Source organism: Crotalus tigris, unplaced genomic scaffold (assembly GCF_016545835.1).
Source record: "Crotalus tigris isolate CLP2741 ecotype Arizona unplaced genomic scaffold, ASM1654583v1 scf7180000023625.2024221, whole genome shotgun sequence".
Taxonomy (NCBI): Eukaryota; Metazoa; Chordata; class Lepidosauria; order Squamata; family Viperidae; genus Crotalus; species Crotalus tigris.
Window position 1 is genome coordinate 559,742 of NW_024100087.1, and position 24,277 is coordinate 584,018.

Here is a 24,277-nt window from a genome sequence, read left to right on the forward strand (position 1 = left end):
CCTGGGTCAGGTCCATGGTTGTCATGAAAGCCATGAACTCTTGCACCACCTCTGAGCGTTTGCCGAGTGATGGCAGATTAAAGTCCCCCAGTACCATAAGTCTGGGGAACTCCACCGCCAACCTGGCTACTGACTCCAGCAGCGCAGGCAGGGCTGTTGCAACACAGCTGGGAGGTAGGTACGTCAGCAACAAGCCCAACTGAACCCATGAACCCAACTTCAATAGGAGGGACTCACACCCAACAATCTCCGGGGCAGGAATCCCACGAAGACTCAGGGACCTCCGAGCGATGACTGCCACTTCCCCACCCCTGCCTGATGTCAAGGCTGATGAAGCACCACAAACCCATCCGGGCACATCTCCGAGAGGGAAACACCCCCCTCAGGGCCCAGCCAGGTTTCGATTATACATGCCAGGTCCGCCCCCCTGTCCAATAGAGGGGCGGACCTGGCATTAAGGGGGACTTTGTTGACAATGGACCTGGCATTAAGCAACAGCAGCCTACAACTAGGGCCCTGTACTCCCCTGTCACCAGTACTACAGGATGGGCCTTTTGAGGGGCCGGAACAAGGAATCACTCTAATATAGCGAGTCCTCGTTCCCCGAAAATGGCCTGCCCCTCGGCTCCCGCCATATCTGCCCATCCCAGTCATAACCGGGATGCTCCGACCTTCTCCCATCCCCGGAGTACCCCTACCCTCACCAACCTTCTCCCTTCCCGACCGGACTAGCATTCCATGGACACCAAGCCCAAGGGTAAGTCCTGCCCCCCCACTTTTGCTATTGCACTCAGCAGAGGGGGCATCAGGCTCCGCCCCTGACTCTACCATTCTCCTACCACAGACACTCAATACACATTCACATTCAATTAATGTATATAAAAGATAATTCACATTCATACGCCCTAAATACAATAATAAAATTTATACCTAACAGGGCAACCATTCATCTGCATACATACACATACTCACAACAAACATTCTCTAAAAATGTTGCCCCTCCGTGTCCCAGGCTGGCCCTGTGTGGCCGGCTAGGTGATCGTTAGGTGCTTGTCTTGGGACAGCCCGTACTTGGCCTTATGCTCCTCAAAAGCTAAGTCAGCTTCTCCAGCTACAAAAATAAAGACGTCCTCAAAGAGCTGAGTCAGCTTCTCCAGCTACAAAAATAAAGACCTCAAGTTCTCATTTTATTATTCTCTAATAGAAGTAAATCTTTGGCTGGATTCATGTATCATGTGAAAATTTGATTTATTAAATAAGTCAAAATAATTGAGTTCAAATATCACACTAAACCATAAACAATGTTTAACAAACCACAAAGCTGAATGTATACAACAGGCTGGCCCAAAATCCAAAGTAGGGATTAAAGACGGTCAGAGCTAGATTTACTACAGAGAATGACAGTGGGCTGCTGTGTTCCTAATAAAATGAGTAAAATTTGCAGGAGTGGCAATTTGCCCAACTGCAAATATAAGTTGAGAAAAGGTAAATACATCTGGGCTCCTATTAGCACTTATACCTACTCATATTCCCCTTCATTTGCCTTTCAAAACCAACATCTTATTGTTCTTCACAGCATGTGGCTACCTAATTTTTCCAGCTGCTGCTTGAAAATTTATACCTTTTATGATTTTATATTACAAAGTAAAAAACTGAGCCTCTTTTAAAGGCCTCTAAAGAGGAAAAATTATGCTTTAATAATATTAAATGGCATGCTTTATTAATACATTAGATTTCATTTGGCTCTTCTACCTTACATTTTCTTGGGAAAGTTAAGAATCAGGTATGATATGGCAATGAAATATATTGCAAATGAACTTAAATTCTGAAATATCATTCCTCAGCATGATATTCAATTACTCAGGAAAAAGGAGAATTTAATCCACTAAAGCTACATTTTCAAATATATTGCATTCTTACAAATGGGAATGAACAAACATTAGGAAAATGTTAGTATTTTGCATGTGTAGATTAAATACATCCTATGAATTCATGTGCAAAGGCTTACGCGAACAGCGTAATATTCAAGAAATAGCTCTGTAATGTAAGAGGGGAACACTGAGGAAACCATTGGCTGAATAGACATAACCTATTAAACCATGATTTGCTTAATAAAATAGTTCTATTTTATTAATATTTTTAATTGAAACTCTTAAAAGTCTGGTGGGACTAAAATTATCAATAATTGTCATTGTGGGTAGATATTTAATTCTTAGGTGATAGGTAAAATACATTAACTTTCTGATTTCCATCTTTAGGTTACTAGATAGGTGCTCAAAAAATCCAAATGACTTCTAAATGGCAGCAAAGTGGTACAGCATATGCTAACTCCTTCCTGCCATTCTAGTGATCATGCAGATTTTTGTACTCCAGATCCAGTTGCCCTACCCAACTTGGAATTTAGTACACTTCAAATGTTTTCAACTTTAACATTATCAGCGAAAATGGTCATAATGTTGGGATTGTGGAATAGTAGATGTGATAATGCTATTTCAATAATGTCCAAACTAAATAGCCTAAAAATAATCCCTTTTTATGGGTGGGGGAAGAAAAAGAGCCAACTCTTGAAGTTTGGCAAGAGTTAAACTTACTAATCTTTTTATAAAGAATTTGTTCACTAAAGAGTAACTATAGAAATGCAACTCACCGGACCAATATAGAACTTTTAGATACATTTGACTTTGGACAGACAAGTAAAGCCAGTGTTAATTCCAACATGAATATGGATGAAATTAAAACTATCACATTTCAAAAAGACTGACATTTCCACAACAGCATAGGTTATCCTATGTTTTCAACATGAAAGATCTGAAAGCCTAAAGGGACTGCTTGAGTACACAAAACTGAACATTATACTAAGCAGACAAGTAATGAAATCATTGACATTGGAACCTTATTTTGGAAAACATTATGACCATAATCCAGTTGCTTAAAACACCACGAACGTAGAAGAAAGTAGGATATCTTTTTTAGTTTTCTCGATAGCTCATTAATATTCTATTTATGAAGATGTACTATGAAGCAAAAACTATACAAAATCATTACCATTTTTGTTTACAACCTCACAAAACTAGGACTCATACGCATTTTATGTTATTATTGTTATATATAAATTGCATGACTATCATTTTTTTAAATGCAAATCAATCTGATTTATTCTTTGACTTATAAGTTCTCCTATATATAGATTTGTCTTTTCACTTCTCAAATGTTAGCAGCCACTCTAATAAATGTAATATTACTCTTGTTTGCATAATATTCTCATTAGCATACTTTTTCCACATTTCTTATTCAGAGTTTTTTGGATGAAAACAAAAGAAAAATCTTGCTTTTGCTATAAAATCAAAGTCAGTTTCAATAGAATAAGTGCTGAAATTCAAGTTCAGCTGTGTTAATAGGAAGTAAGGATAATATAATACAAAAATAACTTTAAAAGTATTAAGTTAGACTGCTGCTACTTTGTTCCACATGTAATTTCAATCTCTGCTTTGCAATCAGGCTATCTTTAAAAAAAAAAAAAGCTCTTCTAGTTGATTTGTTGCACTTTCTTATTTCAAATATTTGAACTGTTTTCCTCAAGACTGCCTTCAGTATGTCAACTGTTAAATTTTTAAAGCCCACTGGCGTACATAAGACATTAATGACCAGGTTTAAAATTCTTCTGAAGAAATTACATTTATCAAACAATATAAACATGCTATTTGAAGTTTTTTGTTTCAAAATAACCAGGGTCAAAATAACATATGGTCTCCTGCTTGAGCAGAGGGTTGGATTAGATGAGCTACAAGGTTCCTTCCATCTCTGTTATTCTATATGAATTGCAGTGGGTGGAAAAGAACTGTAAAGATCTTTAAGAGCATGTTTCCCAACATGGTTCAGGTAACTCGCTTGATGATTCTCCTCCTTGTGATTGTAAAATGAAATCATATTTTAATTTGACTAAAGATATTACACAGTGGAATATATTTTTGTTGTACTACTTGACACAGGAATATGAATTGAAGTCAAATACTTTGCAACCAGTCAGGAAAAATGTCAGCACAACAATGAGGCTAAACAGATGGCTTCCTCTCCTGCACTCAGTAAACACATTGCTTTCAATTTTGAATACCATTTGTTGGATTGTTATTAAATAAGAACTGCAAAAACCATATAAACAGTAAGGAAAAAATATTCCGTGACTAGACTATAATTTAATTTTGAAGCCTAACATATGAAGCCTTGTACTGTGCAACATTAGTTTTGCATAGCTCTTGAAACCAATGGGATAGAAAATTGTATTCACTTAAACAAACTTTAGCAGAAAAAATGATTTAAGGATCAGGAACCCACATGAAGGTAAACTATTAAAAGGTCTTTATTTTGCTGATACCCTAGTAATAAAATTCACTGCAGGTTCCATATATTTATGAAGGAGCTTTTCCGTGAACCATGACCAGGTTTAACACTATAAGAGGGATGCAACTTATTTACTTACTGTGATTTCTGTTATTATTATCTCCCAAACATATAATCAACATTAAATACTAAGAGTCTTATCTTGGATTAATCTATCTGGGAGTAAATTTTTCAATGAAAACACATTCTTATACGGTATTGAACTTCAGATCTGATATCTGAAAGATGATGGTGGTGGGGAGTATGAACATAGCACCTAAGAACAGCTGCACCTGAAACTAGTTGTCACTCCAAAGAATCCTAAATAGGCATGTTTAAATTCAGCATAAAACATCCTATTCTAGTTGTATAAAGTTGTATAAAGTAATAGGAAGCTAACCTGAATCTTCTTCTAGAAAAAAATAATTGTCTTGAAAGTTCATACATTTATGTCAAAGAAATTTGCCACTGAACAGTTTCCATGTGTATGGTCAAAACCCCAAATTAATGCTTTTTTCTATGAGCTGAATCCCACTGTTGTAATTCTGACTATTATTGGATGCTTTGAGTCCCACTGGCATTCAATCAGAAAATGCAAATTAGGTCATATGAATCTGCTAAAGACATTAATTGGAATGGTAAAGAAACAGAAGTCTTATAATTCACAAATAGTAAACATGATTAAATATGTCTATTACAAAACAACATGTGTACAAGAAATTCATACATTTGAATACCAACATTTAAAAGAGTCTGAAAATTCAGGATGTTGAATTTAAACAAGATAGTTGTTTTAACCACAGTTACCTACATATAAAAGTTCTTGACATAGAATAACATAAACATAAAAATATTAAAAGACGGTTATTAAAGTAAAATCTATTGCCAGAAGACTAACCCACGGACTTGCACAAATATCCATTACTATGCTGATGAATACCTTCATGATATTACAAGAATATTTTCCATTATGGCTTTTCAAAGATTACAACCATAACCTCTTTGTCACAGGAAAAATAACAAAAAAAGACCCCCTACTTTTTAAAAGAGGCAATAATTGTTAGGCTGGCACTTGAAAAAAATTGTACTTTGTCTATATTTATATAGTTATTTTACAACTATAAAATGCCATGGCAAATATGAAAATCTTAGAATACTTTCTCAAAAGGTTCAACTCAAGTTTTTAAAATATGGAGCTCACAATTTTGTGAAAAATACCACGGGGCATACCATTCTATTAAGGCCCAATTCATGCATCATAAACTGACAAAGTATTTTTTTTTTTATTGAAAAATTTTAAAGTTTTACAATAAAATACTCCGCCTCTCCCACCCCCCCATTACCCTCCCCCCTCCTTCCCAGAGCTGAATACAGGGTTAAAGAAACAAAAAAAACATACAAATTAAATGAACATCAAACAATTATACATACATCCTAAAAAAAATTTTTTTTAAATACTTTAACTCCAATACATAAAAACAAAAATTCTAACCATTACCCTTAAACATAAGTTATTCAAAAGCTAAATAATACTTTCTAATTCCATATTTATTCTGTACAAAATTTACCCATCTTTTCCATACCGAAATGTATCTCTCTTGTGAATGGTCTTTCAGATAATCCGAAATTTTTGCCATTTCTGATAAATAAGAAACTTTAAAAAACCATTCTTCTATAGTAGGCAAAGAATCCTTCTTCCAATATTGCCCAATCAGCAACCTTGCCACTGTGATTAAATTCAACATTAAAATAATCTCTTTGCCATCACAATCAGCAATAATACCTAACAAAAACAATTGTGGTGTAAATTTTATCTACCACAAATTATGCAGTCGAGTTTCCCGCATTTGGGGAAATCGCAGGGGTCAGCACACCCGGAGTGCTGACCCCTGCAGTGGATAAGCCTCACCCTGAGAAAACCTCCTTCGTGATCAAGGTGTCTCCCCTGCCAGGTAAGTATAAACTGACAAAATATTCTTATACTAAAGCTGGTTTCCACAAAATCTATTAAACATGATAATAATAGTTAGTTGGCTATCTAATTCCTAATTGATGTGATATAAATCAAACCTTAAGTGCTTACAATCAAGTAGCAACTTTAAGAAATATGGCAAATATTGGCAAATTATCATGATGTAATAACCTTTTCAGAAACTGAAAATCATAATTCAGCCAGTTTGGTCTACTGGTTAAGGCACCAGGCTAGAAAGCATGAGACCCTGAGTTCAAATCTCACCTTAGCCATGAAAGCCAGCATGAAAGCCAGCTGGGTGACTTTGAGCCAGTCACTCTCTCTCAACTCAATTCACTCATAGAGTAGTTATTGTGAGGTAAATAGGAAGAGGAAGGTGTGTTGGATATCTTCGCTGCCTTGATTTATTTGTAAAAATAATAACGGTGGGATAAAAATAAATAAGTTTGCAGTGTTCTGATAGTCATTCATTTTCAGCAGCTTCCTAGCTAATGTAAAAAATGAAAGAAGACAAGGACTGAAAACATGGCTTCATCAACAGATCTGCGAATCCCAACCTGATTCAGAACCCATCAAGTAGTTTGTCTGAATGTTGTCACCAAGGAGGTAGGAATATAGTGGATTTTGTATTTGGGATCTTACTTTGTAAGTCACTCACCATGAGTGAGATGGACAGCAATATAAATTTCTTAAACAAATAAACAAGTTCTCCGTACTGAAGTCATGCAGAAGTAGTCTTTCTTTTCAAATGAATATGGTAAAATCATTAAAAACTGTTACATCTATATAATGATAATACTATTTCTTCATCGCAGTGACAGAACTAGTATGATGATCAGTCTTTAGAGTATCTGTACTGTAGATCAACATATCCCTAGTATCAGACATGCTATTCAAATCTACTTTGAAAAAGTTAAGTTTAAGTTTACTTACCTAGCAAGGTATGATTTCAATAACCTATATTTTTATTTCTGTATTTGCATTTATCTAATCAAATACAGAAACATATTTTCAATATGACTAAATTAATAATAAATATTGTAGAAACAAATGCCAACTTGGCAAACAGAATTTGTCTTTATACTTTCTGGAGAGACTATCTATATCAGTGGTTCTCAACCTATGGGTCGGGACCCCATTTGGGGTCGAATGACCATTTCACGGGGGTCGCCAAACAAGGCTGTCTGCCATTTTTTTCCCCTTTTCTTTGGCCACACCCCTGGCACCCGGTGATGTATAAGTGGTTGGGGGTCACCACAACATGGGGAACTGTATTATGGGGTCGCGGCATTAGAAAGGTTGAGAACCACTGATCTATATAAACTGGGCAGCTGCTTTCTACTCTACATACTCCTAGCAATAAACTTGGAACTCACAACATGACTTATAATATCTTACAACTTTTCTATTCAGATCATCATATTTAAATATAAGCTGCTTAAATTCAAGCATTCAAAAAGCTGGCATGCAGCAATCTCTGCATGATCCCAAAACTAGGTCAGGGAAAAGAAAAGTTAAGATATTGCGCCCAAAGTCTTATAAAACCCAACTTTATGGTTTGTTGAATAAATGCACTACACATCCTTATTAGACCATAACCAATTTATAGCATGTAAAAAATATTAAGCTTTTAGTTCTCAAGATACCCCATGGTTTTTAGCAAAATAAAAGTAAATAACAAAGAGCAGCGAAATATGAAGAGCACTATACTTATGAGAGTATTAATCAAAATGATTAATTAACACAATTCTTATTAGCTTATGTGCTTGATAGTGTTTATTTCAACATGGATCTAATGATGCTGGAACACACCACGTCCACGGAGTGCTGGAAGACTGCATTATTCTTTTCCAGCTTTTGAGATATTACTAATAAAACACTGGGGTATTTCAAGTTGTTCAAAAATGAGAGCTGAAGTTTTCAAGATGCATTTCGTGTATCCTCTAAAGCAATCTATGCAAATGAAAACAGAAAGTATCTAGAATTTCAGAATTACAACAGTCCCATACTATTCATTATACAGAAGGAAGAATATAAAAGTAAAGGCTTCCTCTGTCTGCCTCTAGGGACGGTGCTCATCTCTGTTTCTTAACCGGCAGAGCCAGCGTTGTCCAAAGATATTTCTGTGGTCATGTGGCCAGTAGGACTATATGCCAAGGCACACAGAAAGTTCTTACCTTTCCACCAGTGGTACCTATTTATCTTGCATGCTTTCGAATGCAAGGTGGGCAGGAGCTGGGGCAAGGAACAGCAGCTCATCCCATCACACGAGGGACCCAGGCTGACAGCTTTCCAGCTGACAAGCTCAGTGTCTTCGTACCCCTGGACAGTATATGAAACTTCTCAATGATTCTTTTTTTAATAAATAAATCACAGCCAATGACAAAGATACCAAATTGTTACTTGTAAGCTACTTAGATATTATAAATTTTGGTAATCTGTTTTCAACATTCAACAAATGTTCATACTGATTCATAATATATGAACACATATAATAAGAAAGAAAGCAGTCAGTAGCTAAAATATGTGACTTAAAATATGTTGAAACATATTTAATGTAACTGTCAATATTAACTTAATGCAAGCAATTTTTTTAGCTACAGCTAGCTGGTTCAAGTCTCTTTATTACAGACAACAAATAATTTGGCAACAACCTCCCCCCCAAAAGCCACTTTCCTTTATTCCTTTATGTTTAATACACAAGGTTGTTTGGTAAATTGTTCTATCTTTCTATAATCTCATCTCTCCTTTACAACCTAATACAAATTTTTAATAGGTTTGTTGTATTCCTTTCTTAGTCCTCAACAGGGCTACGTTTTCTCTGAATCTATTTCTACTAGTTCAAGAATACAATGCTATGGGCATTTATTCTTTCCAATGATTGGTATGTTGTAGTATGCCAAGCCTTGCCTTTATTCTTTACAGAACTGACAACTGCATTTATATAGGAAATTGGGAAGATGTGTCAATTATATCTTGATGACATTTAATTCTACTTATTTTCATTTTTTAGGTAAAATTATGCTTAAAAAGTATTGATGAAGGTTTAACACTATGATTAACACTGGAACATGTGGATGGAATTTATTTGCTATGACTTTCTGAGAATTTTTCAAGCACTTTAGCAAATCACAGCCTTAATCTTAAAATAACTACTTGCGTAAACACCTCCTTATGCTTAATTATCATAGCACTATATTTTTATGGATGTTCATCTCTTTCAATGAATGAATGAATGAATGAATGAATACTAGACAAGCACATAAATTGTATTATATTTACAAGTTGTAAATAAATATTACAGTAATATCTTTATAGTTGCTCAGCTATCTCTTCAGCATAGACATTTGAGAACTAAACATCTACCACAACTCTACGTCCTTCTTCTACATCATAAAATATGTTTTAGCACTATAAACATTAAATGGATAAATAAGTCATGCTAAGCCATGGTTTAATTATAGCATAAATATGGTTTAAGTTATAGCTTGTATTAAAATGTCAAGTTTACATATAACCATCTGTCCTTAGTGGTGTACTGGTGTAATATGTACTCAATCAATACAATATTAGGAAAAAAAATAAAGCAGCAGAAATCCCATGCCTCATAATTGCTCCAAAACAACTGCTGTCTAGTTTTTAATAAATAATGCTTAAGAACATTTCTTAGACAAAGTGCTAGAATTTTTACCTCCCACATTAGCCTGCAGTCTGTGTTTTCATCCAGTTCCTGTGGCATTCGCTTTTCTCCTGCAAATGGTCCAAACTTTTCACCCTAGCAACAGTAACAAAATTGGTATCTTTTGCTCATGAAAAGGTACTGTTAATTGCTGAAATCAAACTATATGTTAAAATTTACAATATAAGCAGAAAGAACAAAAATATTTGTATGTCCATCTTCTGCTGCTCAATTATCAGCTATAAAAGTAAGAGTGAATTCATATAATTCATACAGTCACTTTAATATAATAGTTAAGGTACCAGACTAGAAACCAGAAGATTGGGAGACCTAGTCATACCTTAGATATGAAAGCTGCCTGGGTGACTTTGGGCCAGTCACTCTCTCTCAGCCCAACTCACCTCACAGAGTTGTTGTAGGGGCAAAAATAGAAGGAGGAAGGAGTATTATGTATGTATGCCAGACAAGATAAAAATCCAACAATCCCATGTTCTTGGGAAGGACTTAATAAGTGGTGGAGAGAAATTCTGAATCTAGTCTAAACATCTAGTTAACTGTGCAACAAACCAACATTGCAGAGAAACATTGTACAAACTGACTACAAACAATGTCATAACAAAGTAGCAACAATGGTGCATTGGAAGATCTGCAAAAAATATCATTTGACTGGAAGCAAGGGGTGGGACAATAAAATTGGTGGGACAATAAAATAAGGAAAGCAATGGAAAATGAAGAAGCCAAAGCAGGGGTGTCAAACTGAGAGCCCATGGGCTGGATGCGTCACATGCAGGCCATGCCCACCCTGGTTCCACAAAGGCAAAAATGTCATAATACTTCACAATAAATCACGTGATGCGATCAATTTTGACACCCGTGAGCTAAAGTGCTCCGCAACTTTAAAATTCAAACAAAGCACCTGCCACATAATACTCCAAATGTAAAACTATTGATAAGAAAGATTAAAAAAATCTGGATAGTGGACGTGGCAGGCCTTGGAGGCAGCAGGATAGAAGAGAAAGAACTGAAGAAGGTAACAAAATACAAAGACTTACAAATAGAAACAGAATGACTGTGAAAAAAACAAAGCAAAGGTAGTACCAATAGCAATAGGCACCTTGGATGCAAACAACTGGAGCACCACTTGAACACCATCAGTAATGACAAATTCACTATCAGTCAATTGTAATGAGACCATTGGATCCGCTTTACTTTGAACAGCTTACATCCTGCGACAATATCTGTGACAACATCAAACATCCACATTTGCCTATTCCAGGTCCTTGGATAGGATTTGACAGGCAGACAAAAATGCCATCAATTTAACTGTGCAAATAACCATAATAAGTAATAATATCAGAAACACAATGCAAGGAAAGAGGGGTCTAAAAATCCATAGCAAATGATTTTACTCTCCACAAAACTTCCATTTGAGCTAATATTAAGAGATATGTTGCAAAGTATCTGATGCTGTGTTTCAGGTTTGGTGAATTTGTTACATTTTTGTTCTCCCAATCAGGCTTAAATAGCACATCTGGGATGTAGCAGAAGTCTAGAGAAGCAGAAATACTAAGGCCTCTCTGTCAATATTGTACATCTCAATTGGCAAGGACTTTTTAACAATTACTGCATGACTTTAATGATAAAGTGAATAGCCCAGGCTCATATTGGATCATGATTGATTGCCCCCAGCTGACTCTGGTCTTGGCATATGACAATATTCCACAGCTTCATAGCTTCCAAATATACCAAATATAACTTCCAAAATTCCTACCTGAAAGCTATGCCATCTAGGAATTCTGGAAATAAATTTCCAAAACTTCTTGACTGCCAGGACCGCCAATATAGCTAGCTACTGGTGCCATCAATATATATAGTCCTGTATTATTCCGAATAAGCTGCCTAATTAAATTAACCTAACCGGACTAATGTAACCTAATGTAAATACCGTTACAAAAAAAAGGAGGAGGGAGTCAGGAGATGCAGAAACAGTAGTTTTCTCTTAAACCGGCATCTATTGTTCTTCATATATGCAAGTGTATGAATAGCTTGATTTTAAGAAACAAGAATTGTGAATTAAAAATTAGTTTGATCAAGGAATGCAAGATAGTGCAGTAAGGGAAACAGGAATCAGAAAGCAAAAGTCTGAATATTTTCCATGAAGTTCATTTGACTCCAAATTTCCATTGGTTCCGAGTACATAGAACAAGGATCACTTTGCAATGAAAATGAACAACTGAAGGTCCCAATTCATCTTTGAAATTTTTTTCGGAACATTCCTGCTCCAGGCTAAATCTAAACTCCATGGAAATTGATCCAAAGTTATAGAATTACTCTGTTGCTACATTCTGCTATCTTGCTTCTCCCCCTTAACCTCTGGGCCATCAAAAATATTCCTTTTTTAAAAAAAAAGTAGGAACAAAAAGAGGACAGGGAACAATTCTGTTTCAGTTTCAGAATGCGAAACATCAGCACGGACTGACTAGAGGCAGACGGAAGTGGGATAAGAAATGAGAAAAGGCGAAGGGTTGGGACTACAAGAATTTAAAGCTGCAAGCAGAAGCAGGGAAGCCGTCTGTAATACGTGGCAGGCGTTCCCAGAATTCAGGGAACTAACCGGGGCCGGGCGGGGGTGGGGCGCTTGAAAAAGATTTTAAAAACTAAAGGTTGCCCGTTCCCCACCTCGCTAGCCTCGCTTGCACCTTACCTCCTCTGCGTATCCCTCGCCTTAATTGGGCAATAACAAAGATCACCCACCTTTTTCACTCTGCGGGCCGTAAAGAGCCCCATCCCGTCTTGAATTTTAGATGACTTCAGGGCGAACCTGTCCGGCACGTACATGCCCAGCATTCTGCCCTACCTGTAGAGAAGAAGGGAGTGTAACCACCTCCCTCTGTGGGCTAATCGAGAGGCATTGCAGTGGCAAAGGAAAGGGGGATACAGGAGAACCCATGAAGGAGCTCCAGCTGCTAGAATACCCCCCCCCCCCCGGCTCCAGCTGCCCCCGCCTCCTGGAAAGTAAGGGCGGCGCCGTTCTTCTGCCACAGTTCGGGTAAAGCTCCGCTCTGATTGGCCGAAAGTTGGTTGTTGAGCTCTAAGGCGCGGGGGGGGGGGGGCTGAGATTCCATTAAGCAGCAAGGCAGAGGATTTCGGGTCACTAGTGAGAAACCGAGTAGACGAATTAGGAACGTTTCTTTGTTTCTACGTAGGACGACGAGCTCTACGGCGCTGGCTAAACATTGCAAGACTTAAGTATAAAGGAAGGATTAGTACATTTCTAACTCTGTTTTAATTCGACTATTGGTTGCCTTTCGCATTTAAGGCTGTTATTTAGAGAGCTAATCCCAGAGGCAGAAGTAAATTTACTAAAATTATGAAATACAAAAGAACTTTTAAATAATGCTTAAACAGTAAAAAAAAAATCCTAAATATAGTGATTAAATGAACTAAATATGTTTTCCAAACAATCCAGTTAACAAAAGATATTCGGTATAAATGCCTAAATGAACCATTAACTTAATAATTAACCTTTAATACTAAGTCTAGACCATATGGTAACATTCTATGGTACTCTTTCATTTTTAGTACATGAAGACTTCCATATTTTACAAATAGGATTCAACATCATACTGATCCTAAAATCTAATGTTTCTTCCACAAATTATATTAACATATGTATTCATCTGAAATTTTAAAAAAGCTACAACAGAACAAAATCAAAGCATGTGAGTTTGGTCTTACATTACCAGCATAAGAAAGTGAAGCTAGTTCCACTTTTTTAAATTTCCTTTGAGGAATCTAATAGACCCAAAATAATATCTTCTGAAGATTTCATTTTAAAATCCTAGGAAAGACATTGCACATTTTATAATTCCTGGTCCCAATGATTTTCCAGAATTGGATATTTCAATTCTTCCTTCCACAGATCAAATATATATCTGATGCTAACCTTCATTTCATCTTTTCATCCTGCACATAATTGAATAGTTGGTTTCCATTCATGCGCAGCATTTCTTAAAGAAGTAACAATTGGAGATATCTCAGGCTGCTAAAACTTATAGGACATAATATTTAGTTAATACATGTTTCGACTGTATATGTTGCAACTTTTTCAACTGTATATTGGAAGTAAGACAATTTGAAAATGCAGTCTCCCAAAAGCTTTAAAACAAAACAATACAACCTCAAGCCTGACATATTTCTTCATCATATTACCAGCCACCCTAATATACAACATAGACAAGGGATTTTCAAAAAAGCTTGGACATCTCACAGAAAAGAGTGAATATTCTATCAACTCCCAACTACAGTGCATCCAGAAAATCAAACATCTAAAAATAGAAGATGCTATTATGGTCTCAATCAATGTCACAGCACTTTTATATCCATAGATCTAGAATTAACAAAAGAATCCATAGCAGCAGTACTATGTAACACAGCCAACCTAGACAAATACACTAAATACATTTAAATACTGAGAAATATGGACCTCATCAGGTTCTGCCTCACTATTTTGATGGACAACCAAGAAACACCAAGAAATCATCACCCATTGGATCACCAATCTCAGGACTCATAGCATCTGAAAACTATAGCATTCCCACTCATACAATCTGATATGTAGACAACACTGTTGTCATAATAAAAAGGAACATCTAGAGAAGACAAATGAAACACTGAATAACATCTTCAAAGTAATACATGTCACAAAGAAAGAAAAAAACAACACACTGCCCTTCCTGGATCCTCATTCTAAACAACTCACACTAAGTGCTCCATTACCAAAGCAGCAACCCAACCTCCCACAAGAAGAGCTGTGTAAGAAGATTATTCAAAGAAGTAAAAATGTTCTGCAGTCTACCTAAACAGACTGCCCATACATTTTTCAAGAAAAGGGTTGAGTTTTGTTATCTTTCAACCCATTGCCCAAGCCAACCCAAGTGCCTAATCACTGAGCCCATTACAGCACAACTATCATAAATTATGAAAACAATAACACAATAATATATCAAAAACATCTCAGAAACAACCAACACACTATTACAACTATATGTCATCATTGTAGCACACAAATCTTCCAAAACATCTTAAATAACCCAAAAGATCCAGTAACCCAAGAAGAAAAAAATAGGAGTCATATATAACATACAATATAAGTACAGTAATAGCTACTATATAGGACAGGCTGGCAGAAGACTAGCAGAGCACATCTATGAACTACCAAGTAGCAGTCAAAAGGCATAATAAAAAAACTCCTTAATTTCACAATACATGACATACTCAACCATAGTTTCAATTTGGAAAATGTGAACATCCTAAACTATACTAAATCAAAAAATGCAATGGAATTCCAGGAATTTAGCAAACAGGTAAATCTACAGGTGTTCTCCTTTCAATAATGAAAAACTTCTCTATTGTGTTGTATGTAGAAAGAAAAATTCCCGTTTGTGAAATTTTAAACCCTTTACACAAAGACATAGGTGCCATTTTGGAGCCATTCTAAGTGGTCAGGATCCTTCCAGAGGTGCTTTTGTAACTAAAGAAATGTACTATATCTGGCATGCAAACAAAAGAAACATTATCTTCAAGCTTTGGAGAGTAATATAGTATTAAATATGGCACTTTATCTTACCACACTTAACCAGGCAGTGATCTGTCCATGACTAAGGAAACTTTTATTTTCTCTCCATTTCATATTACATTCCTAATAAATAAAGAAGGTCAAGCACATGAATATATATTTTATTGTCATCATCTATACAGATGTATGCATGTGTGGGTATATATGAGTATGTATCACACACACTTGATTAATTATTCTTTGGTTGTTAAGATATTTTTTATCATTTCAATTTTCATATTATTTTAGAATTCAATAACTTCTAATAATGTGGAAAATCTTTCTGCCCAGTATTTACTTTTATATAGTAACGACAAAGTGCACCCAGTTGGAACATTTCATTTTAAATAATATTATATTTAGTACCATTCTGAACACAAAGCTTTAAATCACTTTTGATTATTTTGCTAATATTATGTATTATACATTAGTGTGTTTCTGAAAGACAGGAGGACCTGAAAGTGAACTCTCCTTTATTAAACAGATCCGTTTAAGTGGAAATTCCATCCATGATACGATGGATTTAGACTCCATACAGTTTATCAGAGTGCAGATTGGAGCTAGCCAAAATGCGGTTTTTTTCCTCCACGGAGAGAGGTTTTTGTTTAAATCTGATTATAATGCTGAAAGAAAAAACATGCATTTGCAAATGTGAAAAAGCTGGGGGAGGAGAAGTGACAATAAAAAGCAAATGAGAATTTGACAAACCAACCAGTCTTTAAACTTCTATATTTAAATCTGTATACTTACTGCTTATAATTTTAATTACTAGCTGCAGTGAATTTGTCCTTTCAGGTTATTCTTTGTTTTAAAAGGCCCTTGTTAATATTGCTCCCTTTCTGGAAAGCCAAATATATAATTATGTTATTCTTTGCATTGTCATTTTGAGAAAGCACAGCTTAAGTTAGGACATTAGTAACTGGGATCCTTGAGAGTTCTCAAGTCAAAGGCAAAAACAGGAGTACATAATTCAGTCTTTGAAAGAAAAGCCTCTTGAGATTTAACCAACTGTACAAAGCATCCACGTATATGAAGTAGTCATCCAAGTAGCAGAGGAAAGAATGCTGGATTGTTGCCATTATATTAAAATAAATTATGACATATTCATACTGAAATACTCTCACTTTTTCGGTGACTTAAGTATTACATAAAAGAAAACACCTATTATCTGATTTCTTATGCATTAAATGGACCTTTTTCATTTATTGAGATATTTTTCAACTAACTGGATGATTCATTTAAAAGCCGGAGTGCTCTTTAATGTGGAGCACATAAAAACAATTGGTCTGTCTCCTGTAATTGACAGGATCACTATAATAATTTAATTTAACACTGCAAAATGACATTTGGAAATCCCCAACTCATTTCTTCTGGGACCTAGAAGAAAAGGATTAATTTAGTATGAATTTGTCATTGGAACACATTACTACTTCTTCTAGCTACAAATCTAAATTCTTTTACAGCCAGCCAGACTAAGATCACAATTGTTAAAGTCTTGATTTGTTTCCTGTTTTTATTTAAATCTTCATTTTTTTTAATGTTCCTGAGTTTGAACAGTATAATTTGTTAAGAAGATATTTCATAGCTCATTTCTAGACAGATAAGTGAAAGTCGTATTGAATTCAATAGGGTTTACGCCCAAGTTTATGTGCTTAAAACTGCAAGCTTTTATGTTAAAAGCAGAGGTTAGGATAACTGAGAATGCTGTTCAAGTTCAGGATTGAAAGCTGTAGTATCCCCTTGGAAAGATAAGACAGCTAGAATACTAGAAAAACTTGGTACACTTTGGACTTTTCTCCTGCCATGAATCACTATACCAGCTGTGAATTAATGTCTGCACTTCCTCATCCTGGTGTATGTTAGGTTTCATCTTCCATACTTACCTCTCAGAAGATTATTGTAAGTCTAAGGGTAGACATGAATAGCCTTTTCCTATTTATATAAAAAAAAGATGATAGAAAAGGTACTTTCAAGGCATTACTCCTTCCTTATAGGCAAAATTTCTGCCACTATTTCATATTACTGATGTCTTAAAATACATAAAATTAGATTTATAATGCAATGGTTTGACATAAGAGATGGAAAGAATAAATCCAGACAGGTGCCTGGCTGTTTATATCTAACACTGTTTAGACAAAAGTCATATGAAACCTTAATTGGGAATATAATATTCACAAGTTTCTACTGTTCTTTTTTGAAGGAAGGAAGGAAGGACGGAAGGGAGGGAGAGAGGGAGGGAGGAATTTGCACCAACTACATAGCCATAACCATTCATGCATGCTTCATCAATATATCAGGATAACTATTCAGTTTAAACCCCTTTGAGGATTTTAATTAAAATAATACAGCATCATATAACTGAAAGTATAGTTCTTCTTGTTCTATGCTTCCTTTACACAGAACAAGAAAGAGAAGGATGGTGATGAAACATGAATATATTTATTTTTTTTCTCTTTCCATTTATTTCTGTAACTATTAACCTAAATATTTGTACTTTACATTGAACAATATACACTGAAGATTATTGCAAGTATCTATTTTAATCATTTCATCTGTTATTTTTGAATGGTCTTGTATATCTTGTATAGAAAACTTTTTCCAAAAATTTAAATGTACCTTGCTGTGTATTATGTATAACAAAACCATTTCTGCTTAAATTTGGTTAAACTTCTGTTATGGATGCATACTGTCAATTTTGTGATTGCTTCGTACTCTGCAAAAAAAAAAGTTGGCTATTTCAAAAAGATCAAAGTGCCCTACTGTATATAGAAATAATGTGGATAATATGGGACTAGAGGCACCATGTTGCTGAAGACAACATCAAAGCAAATAGGGTAATCACATAAAATATAAGAATTAAGTATTTCAAAAAGTCATTGGATTTCCCAAAAGAACAAAGCAAGTTACAAGATTTTATACATTATATCACACTAACATTTTTTATTCACCATGTCTTTGCTTTCTTTGAGGCCAATGTTATTATAGGGCTCAGGAAAGTTGGAAACAGGGACCCCAAACAAACTGCATTCAGATCAATTAAATATGAAACAGATGTTACACTACTGATTCTAAATTTAAGTTCTTTACAAGAAATCAAAGGCATGTTTACTTGCCTGAACAATTACTGTAAGTAGCTGTTGTGGTATATTAAACTATTGTTTTCTCTTCTTCTTTCTTCCAGATATATAATATCATCTTCTTTGTCTAGATTTATAATGATTTAGAAATATTTCCTGTTCATTCTTCAATATCACTAAAACCATAATTTTTATGTTTGTTAAATTAAGGTGACTCTTTGAAAATATCTTTGCTGTTAACTGACATTTTCATAACACTCTAAAACATTTCCTTTATCAATCAGTAAGAAATCGAGTTGCATTATTAACAAGGTGAATGTATGGTTATTTATGCCAGAATACAGGTATAAGGCTTGAAAATATGTGAAATTGTATAAAACAAGGCAAAAATCACAAGAAGGTGATCTGAAGATGCCACTGAGTGGATCAATCTTAACTGTAGTAACCATATGTAACAAAGTAAATTTTGCAAAACAAACATACATTAGTATAAGTTCATTAGTTCTTTGGGGGGGGGGAATAAAAAGTAGTTGCCGACTGACTAATTGTAGCTTAGGGTTACCAAGAAAATATGCAATTCTATCAGCTGGATTTTTCATATTACTCTACGTAATATCTTGATTAACATAATGTATGGATATTTCTGTGAAAGTATAGATGGCACTTAGCAATAGTACTAAGACTTATATACACCCCATAGTGCTTTACATCACTCTCTGGATGGTTTAAAATGTCAGCATATTGCCCACAACAATCTGGGTCCTCATTTTACTGACTTCCTTAATAATAGTAGAAATTAAGAAGGAAATGGTCCTATAGGGAACTGTATTTAAGTATTCTTTCTTGCTCTGATATAACACATATATTTTTCTGCCAGACAAATTAATATAGTGTGTATGGTTCACCAACACCCATCTCCCTGGAACTTTTATTAATGCTAACCAGAAAACAAATTTAAAATAATCTGGATTTTTAAAAAAGTTTGCTATCTTTTTCCTATCAGATGGTGGAGAGGAGTGAAATGACATAATGGCATTCACAATTTATTCATAAGCTATAGTTAGCATGCCTTCCATCAATTCAAATGTAAATTATGCTTGAAATAAAAAAAAACGTCTTTATTGTTCTCCATAAAGAAAACCATAAGAATGGTTTTCAGGCCTGTCTTTTCTTCTCTTTCATCTTTTCTATAGTAGCAACTTTCCCAAAAGATTCAGAATACAGTACAGTAGCATAAAGAATTTAGTCCTTGCAGAAAAATCAAAAATTCTCAAGCATTAGAAATACTGCCAGGATCATCAAGTCTGAGGGATGCTTAAGTTAAATATTATTGTACTTATTTTAGCCATTTAAAATATTTTCAACCCATTATTTACAGCCAGATGTCAAAGTAGGATGTAGGAATCACAAAACATAAACTAGGACATACACTAATCCAGAAAAATCATAATGCTGTATCACAGTGTGCATGTTAAAAGCTTTAAAAATACAGGGCAAATTAAATGAACAGAGATGATACAAAGTAAGCAAATTGGTTTTACAATCTAAATCTAAACAAAGAAAGAAATATGAGAGAAGGTTAGCCATCAACTAAGAAGAACATTTTAGTGGTGGGGCACCACCAGAGAGAAAATTGTGATCAAGTTTCTCCAAAATGCTGTGTAGAACTATTATTGAGCTTATTTTTATCCCAGAAAGGACCCAGGATCACTTTTCTCTAGTAAGTAGAAGGCTTCTGATCAGGGAGAATGTTCCACACAGAATAGATCTATTCTTACTCACATACTATGATTGAATCTGGAGCACATCCTCCAAAAGATGAAATAAAACCTTGGCTCAAATAAGATCCTTTTTTATTGCATTATAATTTGTACCTGTTAAATAGAAACTGTTAAGCCATTTTAAAATATTAAGGTATTTTAATGTGGGATATATTTTTTAACATTCTTGATGGTCTCTAGAATATTGAAAAAAGCTGTTCTGAAGATCTGTGATATTCTTTCAGCTTGTTTATAGATATGCAGAATGTATTCCTTATGATATATTTCAGCATCCCTTATGAAAACTCCCTTAAATCCAAGGAGGAAAACTTACAAATGCAGTTTGGCCCACATTCTGTTTTTCATATTGTTTCACAGATTTTTGTTTAATCTGGAGGATTATTGAGGAGTGGGCAAGGGTAAGAACCAATCTAGACCCACAGAGAGATAAAATGTTAATCAAAGAAATATTTATTCCAATTTCAAAGGCATACAGTAAAGAACTATTGCAGTTAGTATGTACATGTAATGTCCCATTTCTTTTCTGACTGAAAGCACATGGGAGCATCTAGATATAAACTTAGCAGGGATATCCTTTGTGTATTTATTAAGCTCTTCCTAAAAGTTTTTTAAAGGTTCTTTAAAGAACTTTTGCCTTCCCCTTTCCAACAATTGTTTATCTAATTGCAGAATGTGAAATGTTAATTCCTTCCTTAGTTATCCTTACGTTCACTTCCAAGGAACCAACGCCTTGGACAGGAAGGAAGGAAGAAAGCAAGGAAGAAAGCAAGGAAGCAAACAAGGTCACACTTTCTTACTAACTGAAACTCCCTCATCACTATCAACATCCATTTGCCCTGCAATGGTAATTTGAGGAGGCCAGCTGCTTATACAGTTTTCTTTCGTGACACTGATTGGCTTTCTTTTCTGCTTCTCCTTCCAGCCAATTTGCTTGGAATCTTCGTCAGTCAATTGCCAATATCTTCCAATTCTCCTCTATTCTATAGGTATGGATCTTCTGCTCGTCAGAACCCTGCTATTTCTCAAACTATTGTTCACTGACAGCTTCTCCTAATGATTCTTTCCAAAAGAACACTCTTTTCTTCTGCTTATTCATTCTGGATTTTGTATACTTTTTCTGAAATAAAAAGCATATGAGCCAGATTATAGGTGTTCCAATGACTTAGAATTTTTCCTAATTGCCTATGTTCCTTGAACCTTGTACCTGATATTACATTACAACAAATAGAAAACAAAAAAAACCCTCTTTTTTATTCTCATGTCAGTTCATCCTGACTGGGTAATCAAAATTAGATTGAAAGACTTTGGGTAAATCAGATAAATTTCTGACTGGTAAACTAACCTGACAGCAGAGCTTTCTGTCTTGCCCTAATAATTTCCTTTTGAATATTCTTTTTTTTTTAAAAAAAAAAAAAGAAGAAAAAAATCAATTCAAAATTCAATTATGTAAAATCAAAAACACTAAAGCATGTAAGCTATTTTTTCTTTCCATCAGTTTAAACAGTTCAGTATTAGAGTAGTACAGATAGTCCCCAATTTATGACCACAATGGAGACCTAAAGTTACATTGTTAAGTGAGAAATTTGTTAAGTGAGTTTTGCCCTATTATACAACTTTTCTTGTCATATTTATTAAGTGAGTCACTGCAGTTGTTAAATTAGGAATATAGTTGTTAAGTGGTTTCCCCACTGACTTTGCAGAAGGTTACAAAAGGTAATGACAGGATCCTGGGACTGCAACCATCATAAATGTGAGTCAGTTGTCAAACATCCAAATGTAAATCACATGGGAATGCTACAGTGGTCATAAGTGTGAAAAATGGTCATAAGTCACTTTTTTCAGTGCCCTTATAACTTTGAATGGTCACTAAGCGAACTGTTATAAGGTGATTACCTGTAGTTCAGATAACCTGGCAAATTTTACTTTTCAGGAATAGTGTTCTAATAAAGTGTGTCGCTTTCCGTTGTTCAATCACAGCATATCATCAGAGTTTACATTAACCACAAACAAGCAATAGGAGAAAAGAAGGAGAAGAGGAAAATTAACCATATAAAGAGATATAGTACATATATTAAGAAGTACTTTTATGTATGGCATAAAGGAGTATAGATATTAGATTTGGTTTGCTTGGGTTTTGCATCCTGTATACTGCACAAGCCAGAAAGAGGACTGAAAAAATATGTACAGCTCCCTCATATCCCAGATATAAACTTTTTCAACTCCCCCTCTCATTAGAAATTTAATCATACCCTTACCATTGTCCAACCTATTGCATTACTTTTTAAGGAATCATAAGGCAAAAACCATACCACTAATTATAACATTGCTCAGAATGCAGAGGCACTTTGGAAGAAGAAATGTTCCCAACCACTTGCAACTCTTTGTATCCAGTTCAACCGTTATGGAAGATGTTATATTAAGTAGACAAGGTGTCCCGCCCTTCTGTTTATTTTAGTTCTTGAAATCTTGAATAGGAATAGAAGACAAGAGGATTGTGGGCCATTTTAATATTTGAAAGATTTCAAAAAAGATATGTTAAGAACTTTTGTGGATGATTTAGTTTTGGTTTTGGCAGATTCTTTAAAAGGAATTGAATGAATAAATTAATAGCCACTTTGGCCTAATGGTTAAGGCAGGGGCCTTCAAACTTGGCCCTTTTATGACTTGTGGACTTCAACTCCCAGAATTCCTCAGCCAGGCACGTGTGCCTGGCTGAGGAATTCTGGGAGTTAAAGTCCACAAGTCATAAAAGGGCCAAGTTTGAAGACCCCTGGGTTAAGGTATCAGGCTAGAAACTAGAAGACTATGAGCTCTAGTCCCATCCTAGCCATGAAAGTTGGCTGGGTGGATTTGGGCCATTTGAAATATAATTATATACACAGGATGAACATGTTATTGTCAAAATGTATAAACCTTTGCTGTAGTATGAGACAGAAGAGGAATAAGTGAAAGAAAGTGTGATAAAATGGCCTAAACCTTTTGGTTAGAATATACAAATGGACCCATAGGAAAATTAATAATTTTCATAAAATGATATATCATTCATATCTGTCAGCAGAGTAATTGTCTAGAAGGTATAATGGTACTTTATTTTTTTGCTAGAAATGTCACCAACAGGCAGGGATATTTTATCATGCATGGTGGATATGTAAAAAAGTTTTGAAAAAAGTTGGATACAAATAAATACACAATTCAGAAGATTTTAAAGATTAATGTATAATTGAAACCAGAAACTTTCTTTTGGAAGTAATAGACTGTTAGAAAAAAAGCTATGGAACTTTGTTTTTACATATGACAATGGCAGCAAGATTATTATATGTTCAAAACACACACACACACACACACACACACACATATTTATATCTCTCTATATTGATCTATATTTATGATTGACTAGACTTTTTGCATGAAATAGAAAAAAGGGAACTTATAACTTATGGTTTTGATGATTAGAAAGAAAATGATAATAAAAGAAAATGAGTTTTTTTGTAATTGGAGAGTAAAACGTAATTTTGTAATTATGTTTGCTGCAAAAGAAACCAGGAGCTTCTTCTTCTATTACTTTTTATCTTTTTTTCTGCCCTTTTGCCTTTTTTCTCTCTTTCTTTCTTTGTTTTCTTATTTTGTATTATTTTGTTTGATAGTTTTTATCCTCTCTTGATAGATGTTGATATTGATACTGTTAAATTGTTCAGCAATGAACAAAAGTTAGATCTGAATCGAAATTTGTGTGATTTCTGGTAGATGTCCAAGAGCTGCTCAGTTCCTGCTAAT

At 34.9% G+C, this 24,277-nt stretch overlaps 1 protein-coding gene and 1 pseudogene across 8 annotated transcripts in view; both read right to left on the reverse strand.

The window, feature by feature from the left end:
• Positions 1-13,022, reverse strand: part of PRDM5 (PR/SET domain 5) — a 94,673-nt gene extending 81,651 nt beyond the window's left edge. For 7 of the 8 annotated variants that reach the window (XR_005553808.1, XR_005553809.1, XM_039320161.1 and 4 more), the window contains exons 1-2: positions 12,783-13,022; positions 10,041-10,124 (exon numbers count right to left, since the gene is read on the reverse strand). Coding sequence is in view for 6 of the 8 variants with exons in the window: in XM_039320161.1 (XP_039176095.1) it covers positions 10,041-10,124; positions 12,783-12,875 (177 nt within the window). In the remaining 2 variants the exon portion in view is untranslated. The remainder of the gene's footprint in view (positions 1-10,040; positions 10,125-12,782) is intronic. The other variant, XM_039320162.1, reaches the window with a different exon arrangement.
• LOC120297517 lies at positions 6,164-6,337 on the reverse strand (annotated as a pseudogene).
• Positions 13,023-24,277: the final 11,255 nt, after the last annotated feature.